The 9,996-nt window shown below is 33.2% G+C and overlaps 2 protein-coding genes across 3 annotated transcripts; both read left to right on the plus strand.

The window, feature by feature from the left end:
• The first annotated feature begins 1,324 nt into the window (after positions 1–1,324).
• LOC105788245 (probable inactive receptor kinase At4g23740) lies at positions 1,325–4,534 on the plus strand. The gene is made up of 3 exons (XM_012615043.2): positions 1,325–1,765; positions 2,196–3,529; positions 3,730–4,534. Exons 2-3 carry the CDS (start codon positions 2,296–2,298, stop codon positions 4,386–4,388), a joined length of 1,893 nt encoding a protein of 630 aa, XP_012470497.1. The 5' UTR covers positions 1,325–1,765; positions 2,196–2,295; the 3' UTR covers positions 4,389–4,534.
• A 2,018-nt stretch (positions 4,535–6,552) lies between these two features.
• Positions 6,553–9,624, plus strand: LOC105788247 (ubiquitin-conjugating enzyme E2-17 kDa). Of its 2 annotated transcripts, none has more exons than XM_012615045.2 (5): positions 6,553–6,684; positions 6,830–6,909; positions 7,493–7,620; positions 8,889–8,993; positions 9,250–9,624. In XM_012615045.2, the coding sequence occupies exons 2-5, from the start codon at positions 6,840–6,842 to the stop codon at positions 9,391–9,393; spliced, it is 447 nt and encodes a 148-aa protein (XP_012470499.1). In that variant the 5' UTR covers positions 6,553–6,684; positions 6,830–6,839; the 3' UTR covers positions 9,394–9,624. The 2 variants fall into 2 exon arrangements, with proteins under 2 accessions (XP_012470499.1, XP_012470500.1); XM_012615046.2 differs by having other exon boundaries at positions 6,610–6,684; positions 6,837–6,909.
• Positions 9,625–9,996: the final 372 nt, after the last annotated feature.

Consider the following 9,996-nt stretch of genomic DNA (forward strand, 5'->3'; position numbering starts at 1 on the left):
ATTTTAATTTGTTACTAAATGGGTTTTTTTATTAAAAGAAATGTATAAGTATAACAATTTACCATACCAATAAATATTCATACTCATAAGCCATATTTTTCTTTTATAAAAATCTTAGGTTCTAATATTAAAAAAATATTTTTAAAAGTAACAGTCAATTAATGAAATTTAAATACAAATAAATTTGAATAGAGTTCACATATAATTTATACAGAATGCACTTGAATTTAGGATAGTATTTTTATGGTAGTTTGAATCGATCTAAACATATTGATCAGATTAGAAATTAGTCAATATACTGATTCGAAGAGAGGCATTTGATTGGTTAACTTGCGAATTAATACAAACGGATTGAATCGACAATTGAACCATTTTTTATTATATATTATTTTTTTATGATTTTTAAACATTTTATTTAATTGAAATGCACAAACTAATTGGATCAATCAAACTGTTTTTGATTAAACCAACAAACTGTTTACCTAACCAATTCGATCGCATGATTAGTTTTGAAAGTGTTTCTATGTGTTGGTTTGATAATTAAAGTGGCTTGGGTTCAAGTCTAGTTAGTCACATTGCTGTTAAAATTTTATCCTCTTTTTGTAATTTATCAAAAAAAAAAACGTTGATTATTTTAGTCAAAACCAAATAAGTATTTCTAGTTTCCAAACTGCTGATTTTTTTAACTTTTTATTTTTATATTATTATTTGATATATTAACAAGGATTTTTATATAATATAAATAGGTTTAAATATTTTGAACTCTTGTTTTTTACACTACAATAATATTGATATTGACCGAGATAAAATACAATCAATATTGAATATTTTAATTTTATAGGCAAAGTTAAAAAAAAAAATCATGTTTTAATTATTTCAGTTCTGTTTAACCTGTTATTTTCTAAAAATAAAATAATAATCATTTTTATATGTACTGCTTATGCAAAATGCGGTGTCAAAGGACAAAAACGAAGGCCCAAAGGCGTCGTCCAAATTGGTTAAATCGAACGGGCATAAAGAAAGTTCACAAAATCAAATCAACGCCCAGTGCTCCTCTAAACGCTTTGGGCCCCACACCCCTCATTTATAGCTTATCGTAAACAGACGACAGGATAGAGCGACACCGCAGTGACGCAGTGATCACCTACCTCTAATCTATTATTCACCATCACAAATTTAATATGATTGGCCCACCTGTCACCATCTGTAAGTCTCCACGTCACTCTCCACCAAATCCACCTTTTAATACAGCGGTTTTCCGTTCCCCTTTTTTCCTCCCGCCGCCGGTTACCTTATAAAAAACCCTCCTTACTCTCTCCATTAATGTCACCACTCCAAAAAAAAAAAAAAAAAAAAAAATAGCCGTTGCTAATTAAATTAAAAACCTTCATTTTTTTTTTTACTATTTATATGCTTATTTTGTTCCTCTCTTGGCTTCAAATCGTTTACTTTGGTTCCATTGTTTGAGTTGAAGTTAGCAAATTTCTGGGTTTAAAAAAGAAAGAAAGAAATTCACCATTTTCTTTTAATCTATTTCTTAATGATTATTACTATTCCATTTTCACATGCTTTGGATTCTACTTTAACCGTGTAGAAATCATCACAAGAATTTGCATTCTTCACCCTATTGGGCCTTTGCTTTTTATCATTTCTCTCCTCTGGTCGGCGAGTGAAAAAAAAAAAAGAAGCAGGGTCTTCAAGAAGTATTCAACTAAGCAAAGAAGTGAGCTTGGAAGCAGAGGATTTTGAGGATTTTAAAAACGAGGTAAGTGTAAAAGTAATTCTTTAGAGGTAGTTTGATTTTGGGTTTGGTTTGGATTTTGATTTGAATTCACCTTTGTATTCGAGTTTTCAACTTTTTGGATGAAAAGCTTAAAAGAACAAAGAACAAAAAGGAAAGAAGCTGGGTTTTCCTAGGAGGTTTAATACTGTAATAGAGTTTAATTTAGTACTATTTTTGGGTTTAAAGAAATGAAATTGGGTTTCTAGGCAATGTATCTCTTTTGACTAAAGACAGCTCTTTCAAAGCAAGCTTCCATTTTTTTAATGTGAAAATCCCCAGAATCCGCCACTACTTTTTTCGACAATTATCTTGGAATCTCACCCTTTTTCACTTTACATTCTGTTTCTCTCTAATTTATTTTAAATTTTTTTGAATTGTTTACTTTGTCTTTTCTTCTCTATTGCTTTTTCAGCTTAAAAACCATAGATGTAAAAGAAGGGGAGCCGTGAAAGTAGCAGAAACAGCTCGTTTTTTTGCTTCAGGGTGCGTGTAAAGTGAGTTTTGTAAGAGAGATGGAAGTTTTGTATGTTCTGTCTTGGATTTGCATCTTGGGTTTGGTTTTGTTTCAAGGAAATGCAGATCCTGTTGAAGATAAGCAAGCATTGCTTGATTTTGTCAACAAGATGCCCCATTCTCGTGCTCTAAACTGGAATCAGACTTCCCCAGTATGCAACAACTGGACTGGAGTGACTTGCAATGCCGGTGGCTCTCGGATAATAGCTGTTAGATTGCCTGGAATCGGATTACACGGTCCGATTCCGGCCAATACCATTAGTCGTCTCTCAGCTTTGCAGGTTTTAAGCCTTAGATCCAACGGTATAAGTGGTCACTTCCCTTCTGATTTCTTTAATCTTAGAAACTTATCTTTTCTTTATCTTCAATACAACAACTTGTCCGGACCACTGCCTGTGGATTTCTCGGTTTGGAGGAATCTAACTATTGTTAACTTGTCCAACAATCGGTTCAACCAGAGTATTCCTAGTTCGTTATCAAATTTGACTCACCTCCAGGCGTTGGATCTTGCAAACAATTCACTTTCTGGTGAAATTCCTGAACTGAATTTGCCTAGCTTGCAACAGATAAACTTGTCCAACAATAAACTCACCGGTATTGTTCCGAAGTCGCTTTTAAGGTTCCCTAGTTTGGTGTTTGAAGGTAACAATGTTTCTTTTGAAAGAATCCCTCCTCATCCGTCACCATTTGGTGCACCCTATGGCGAACCGTATCCGACATCCAAGAAGTCCAGGAGGCTTGGAGAAACTGCATTGTTGGGAATAATAATTGCTTGTTGCATTCTAGCAATTGTGGCGTTGGTGTTTTTCGTAATTGTTTGCTGCTCAAGAAGAAAGAGTGAGGATGTGTATTCGCGGAAGTTGCAAGCCGGAGGGATGTCACCAGAGAAAGCGGTCTCGAGGAGTCAGGATGCAAATAATAGATTGTTCTTTTTCGAGGGTTGTAATTATACATTTGATTTGGAGGACTTATTGAGGGCTTCTGCTGAAGTATTAGGGAAGGGAACTTATGGTATTTCCTATAAAGCAGTGCTAGAGGATGCAACAACAGTGGTAGTGAAGAGGTTGAAGGAGGTTAGTGTCGGGAAGCGGGAGTTTGAGCAACAAATGGAGGTTGTTGGAAGCATTCGGCATCCAAATGTCATCGAGCTGAAAGCATATTACTACTCAAAAGATGAAAGGCTGATGGTTTATGATTATTACAGTCAGGGAAGCGTTTCTTCCATCTTACACGGTATGTTGACGTGATCCCTTGTTCATATACTAATTTAAAGCATTCATTTTCCGAGAAACTTTTAGTGACCACCGTCTCTGATAGTACATGCCACACTCTTGCATGAACCTGACCTGTAAACATTGTTATGTGAAAAAAGATTTAAGATGGTTCATCCTCGGCATATGTTCGATTTCTTAATTCGACGAGTGCCTTTGCAGGTAAAAAAGGAGAGACTAGAACCCCTCTAGATTGGGATACCAGAATGAAAATCGCAATTGGGGCAGCTAGAGGCATTGCTCGCATCCATACAGAGAATGGTGGCAAGTTTGTCCACGGCAACATCAAGTCCTCCAACATTTTTGTCAACTCCCAACAATACGGCAGTGTATCGGATCTCGGACTATCAACTATAATGGGTGCACTTGCCCCTCCCATCTCCCGTGCTGCTGGTTACCGTGCCCCTGAAGTTACCGACACCAGAAAAGCTATGCAACCTTCTGATGTCTATAGCTTCGGAGTGGTCTTACTTGAGCTCCTAACTGGAAAGTCCCCTATCCATACTACTGGTGGGGATGAGATCATCCACTTGGTCAGATGGGTTCATTCGGTAGTTCGAGAAGAGTGGACAGCTGAGGTTTTCGATATTGAACTGATGAGATATCCAAACATAGAGGAGGAGATGGTGGAGATGTTACAAATAGCAATGACATGCGTTGTGAGGATGCCGGATCAAAGACCGAAAATGGCAGACTTAGTTAAAATGATAGAAAATGTCCGAGCGATTGAGTCCGAGAATCGACAATCTTCGGGAAACAGATCCGAAAGTTCAACACCACCGGCAACAACGATGGGGAAAGAATCCCACGTCTCACAATGAATGAACCTTACATAATATTATCATCCATTCATTATTTCACCTTAGTTGACTGCTGTATTTGAAAAGAAAAGAAATCATTTAGCCTTTTTTTCTTTGAACAAATTCTGTTGAGACGTTGTTTTTAAATGCATTGGTGAATTTCTATATGTTATTATGAAAGATTTGATGAGAGCATCTTCAAATTATAATTTCCTTTTGTTTTTGGTATTTAAAATATGTGTGAAACATATGGAATTACAATATTTTAAGAAAATACAACTAATGCTCCCCATGCAATCTCATGTCAGAAAAATGATTTCTTCCCCAAAAACCAATCTTTGTACGTACAATTTAACTTTTCATTTTAATTTCTTCATAAAGGTTTAGAATATATTTTATTTTATTTTAAAATTTGAAAACAAAGAACAACGAATTTGAAAGAGAATCAATTCAGTAATCAAATTTAAAATTTAAAATATCTTATTAACTTTTAAATTTTACAAATCATTTTCATTAAAAAATAAGTTTTTTGTTTTTAAAAAATTTTAATTTTTAATATTAAATTTTGTTAAAATATGCAATAAAATCACTGTACTTTTTACAAATTTAAAATTTAGTTCATATATTATTATTTTAGAAAATTATTCTCTCTACCTTTCAGATTTTAAATTTCAGATCCAACTGCTAACACTGTTAAAATTATTTTGTTAAATTCAGGTTTTATCACAACACCATTTTTAGTTATATTGCTACAAAGTAAATATTTTTATTTCAAAATATCACACCAATAAATTCATATAATTATTTTAATGATAATGGTTAATTTACACAATTATTTTATTCAGGTGACTAAATTAAGAATTTGTTTTAAAAAGCTAACCCTATTTTAGAGTGATTATCAGCGTAATTTACCCCAAACAAAATTAGGGCGACCCAACAAATTTTAAAACCCAATTTACTTTTAAAACAAAATTAACTTACCTCTAAAACCAACAAAAAAAAAACAAAAGAACTTATTTTAGATCAACTCTATCCACAATCTACATTTAAAAGAAATTATACAAACTATTACATGACAAACTAAATAATTTAACACAACACGATATAACACAAGTTTCATAATCCAACACAACATTGCAACAAAATTATTTTCATTAACAATTTTTTTATTTATCAAATAGTGAAGTGAGTTTTGCTTGAATGAGAAAAAAAAAGCGTCAAATGCTGAAATGAACCGCGTAGTGCAAGTGAAGGATCGGGTTCGGGTGTAGTATTTTTGGGTTTAATTTATTAATTGAGTTTAAATATCAATTGGATTTAATTTTTGGATATTGGCCCAATTAGGTATAAATTTTAAGGGTAAATTACGTGATTAAACTTTAAAAAAAATTATGAAATGAGATTAAATTATTTTAAAGTTTCTATTTAAAATATTGGGTTGTTTTTTTTTTTAAAGTCCGACTAACGGGTTTCAAGCAACAATTAAATGGTTGGTACAGTAGCTCAATATCCATCAACGAGTAGAAAAATATACCTTAGATCTAAGTCAATCTAAATATCAATGTATGATATCAGAAAAAAAATTGTTTGAATTTTGGTTTGCATATTCACGACGTTTAAAGCTGTTTCTTGAAAACAAAATGAACTGTAAAAGAGAAGGGAAAGCAAAGATTTTGATTGGTGGAGGCGATGCAGATAGAAAAAGTCATACAACATCAATTTTAGCAACTCGTTGAATTAAATAAAAACTTTCGAATAATTTAGTGATTATTTTGTAAGCTTTTATAATTGAGTGACAAAAACATAAATTTACTAATAATTTAGTGACAATAAATGTAATTTACCCCGATTACAATTAATTTTCGAATTGAGTTTGGTTTATAAAATATAAAAATATAAATAAAAAAATATTTTTTTCAAAACCAAAATCAATCCATTTTGCCCAACTTTTTAAACCGAACTAGAACAAAAATCAACGATTTATTTTTTGCACACTCCTGCAAATTACCGTCACGCGCCACACGCGGTTGCCAATGCCATCTCTAAAGAGAAGGTATCCGTGTCAAAAGAAATACAAAATAAAATTCTCTTATAATCGTGTGGGGTCTACAAAGATAGCCAATGAGAGCACAAAACATCCCAATTTTTGCCTTTTTCTACATAATAATTATAATTTTTATTATTAAAAAATGATTTTCTGGGAGATCTATTTTTAAAGCTTTATTTTTGCCTCTTTACATTTCTTCCGCTATTTTCAGCAACTAAAAAAAAAAAAAACCCCAAACAGACAATAGCCTAGGACAGGAGGATCTCTCAGGTACTTGGTTCTTTTTTCTCTCCAGTTTCCTCTTTATTTCGTTTCATTTTTTTGGTTTCTCTTCAATTTAAAATTTTCTTTGCTAGACACAAAAAGCGATCTAGCTTGAAAAGTTCTATTTTTTAAAAAATTTTGTTTGTTTTAGGGTTTAGGTGATGGCTTCAAAGCGGATCTTGAAGGAGCTCAAGGATCTCCAGAAAGATCCTCCTACCTCTTGCAGCGCAGGTTCAAATTTTTTTTTTCTATTTCGTGTTTCGATTTGTTCATTTCTGAATTTTTAAAGATTTGTTCGTTGAAACTCTTTTTTTTTTTTGAAAAAATGATTAGAAATTTTTTAGATATCTGCTTTTGAAAAAGAAAATTATGACATGATAATTACTATTGCTGCATAATTCAATTTGACCTATATATAACGAATCTATTTTCTATACTTAATTATTAGTCTTTTCATTTTGACCATGATGATTCCATTTTATTCTAACTACAATATATTTCTTTTTTATTTTTTTAAAAATTTTCATGTCTAATTATTAGTTAATTATTGTTCATGTCTGTTTGTTAAGGTGTTATTCGGTCATACGAAATTGTTCATGTATAGGTGAAGTTTGTAAGGAAACGATTTGCATAATTGCATGTATTGAGTATATGAACTCGTCATTTCTGTTATATGTGCTTAAATTTCTTAAGGCAAATAAGAGAAAGGATGAGTGGTTCGTTCAATTTTTATTTGGGAAAATATTATCATAAGATTACTTGGTGATTGTTCATCTAACTATTGTCCTTTTGCTTGTTTTTACTATTGAATTAGGCCCTGTTGCTGAAGACATGTTTCATTGGCAAGCAACTATTATGGGTCCTCCTGACAGTCCATATGCTGGTGGAGTGTTTCTAGTCACCATTCATTTCCCTCCGGACTATCCATTTAAACCACCAAAGGTAGTTGATTGTATTCCTGAACCAAACTAGTTTACATTCTTTCTTGCCTTGGCTCTATAATTTGTATTTTTAGCTATCAAGTGTTGTTATCCTATATCTGTTAATTACTGGATTTCCTGTGGTCTCATTTAGAAGTTTGGTCCTTCCACTTATTACTTTTGGTTTCAGTTTGGATGCATAACATTAGTATTCAGGTTGTCTATTTGTAGGCCCAGTTGAGCTACACGTGAGGGGGAGTGTTAGGTGATGTTATCCCACATTTATTAAGTATTGATCATATTTAAGTTGTGCCACTCCACTTATTACCAATTGGTTTTAGGTTGGATGCTTAACATTATCTTTATTGCCTATATATTTGACTGTAACTGGCTGTCTTTTTCATTTAAAATCATGCCACTATATCTCTAAGTGCCTTGAAGAAAATTTCTTAGCATATTCTGCAACTTTTTTATGTGAACAAGCTATTTTTTTATATATAACCATCTATGCAAGTGCTGTAGAGTGTAGACATGATTGTTATCTCCTCAGAATTCCAATAAGATTTTTTTTTATGTGGACCATGTGGTGAATGCTCTTACCTTTTCCTGATTTACCTATCAACATTTGGTGGGATGTGTATATAGCATAAATGTTTAAAGCCTTCATGTTATATGGCTAATTCCTTGTTGTAGATACTGTGACCAAGGTGTCTCAGCAGTGCAAGTGGCTTATGCAAACATTGCTTGACAATGAAAGGAGTAAATGCTAATACTACTTGATTGCCTTTTAGCATTTATTAGCTTATTCTGGCGCACCAATATTGTTATCTCCACAGGGCATGTATGCATGCAGAGTGGTGCATACACATGCATGTCGGGTGTCTAATGGTTTAGTTTTTGCATTGAAGGCTATTGTTAGGTTTTCTGAACCAAAATTTATATGATATATTGTTAGTCTCACTTCTGTAAACAGCATCAGGTAAGATCTTTCTCCTTCACGTGCATATGGGTGTTTAGTTATGGCTTCTCACATTTACTATATACTTCTTGTCTAAACAAAAAGTAGTTTAGCTGGATGCTCTGGTAATATATTTATAGTTTTGCTGGAGCCAGATCGCTAATTCTTATCGTAACAGGGTAAAATATAGGGTGAAATTGTTCCTTGCTTGTTCCATCGTAATGGCCTTATAACATACTTGTTTCGTAGCTGACCATTGACCAGCAAGTTTCTCTCGTAATTTTGTTCAACTAACCTTTTATTTTAACTTTTTAAAATTTCCTCCCTTTCAGGTTGCATTCAGGACAAAGGTCTTTCACCCAAATATTAACAGCAACGGTAGCATTTGCCTCGATATTTTGAAGGAGCAGTGGAGCCCTGCCCTCACCATATCCAAGGTTAGTTCAACACGCCCAATTGCCCTTTAAGTACAAACATATTCTATTTGAATATACATTACCATGTTTTTCATAACACCATTAACAACAAATTTTACCTTTTTAAAATGTAAGACTATGAGCAAGCCCTTAAAATTTAGCATTTCATGTACTGCCCCAAGTTGTTTGCACCGTGGATCATTGTTCTGTTCTATCATATAATGGCATTAGGAATGGGAGATCTGTTCTTATTTTTATTTACTTATTTTTATTGTAGGTATTGCTATCTATCTGCTCACTATTGACGGATCCAAATCCTGATGACCCATTGGTGCCGGAGATTGCCCACATGTACAAGACTGACAAGAGCAAGTATGAGACAACGGCTCGAAGCTGGACCCAGAAGTATGCGATGGGTTAACTTGCTACTACGCATGTAAAAAGGAGGGCTTCATTCCAAATAACTTTGGTCTTTAAATTAATGTGTATGAATCAAATATGCGTGAACTGTCACCTCTATATTTAGTGGACCAAGCCCTGCTTGTTTGTATGGAAAATTATGTTTGAAACTAAAAAAAGCCCCCCCCCCCTCCAACTCGTGTAATACCCTCTCGTTTCCAGTCTACCGAAGCCCGGGTGTTTTTTGCCATTATTACTGAAAGCTTTGAAGACCTTTCCTGTGGTGTGCGTGTTGAAACTGGAACCTTTTGATGCTTAAAAGACGAATAAACATCCTGTTTGTAGAAGACGTTACCAAAAAGGTGTAGAAGTTTAATCTCGTAGGAGAGCAATCGGCCAATTCGGTTAAAAAACAACTCATACTATTGATTTAAGCGATTTATCGGTCTAGTAAATCCAATTTTTTTTCCTTTTTTATTTCAAGGATGCGAAATAAAAAGACTGAAATCTTATATATTTATTAATGTATATTATTTATAAAGTTTATTATCAATCAATTATGTTCCAACTTAATTAGGAAATGATTTTTTAACATTAATTAGGAAATTACTAAAAAATCATTGAT

The sequence above is a fragment of the Gossypium raimondii genome, chromosome 2 (genome assembly GCF_025698545.1).
Source record: "Gossypium raimondii isolate GPD5lz chromosome 2, ASM2569854v1, whole genome shotgun sequence".
NCBI lineage: Eukaryota > Viridiplantae > Streptophyta > Magnoliopsida > Malvales > Malvaceae > Gossypium > Gossypium raimondii.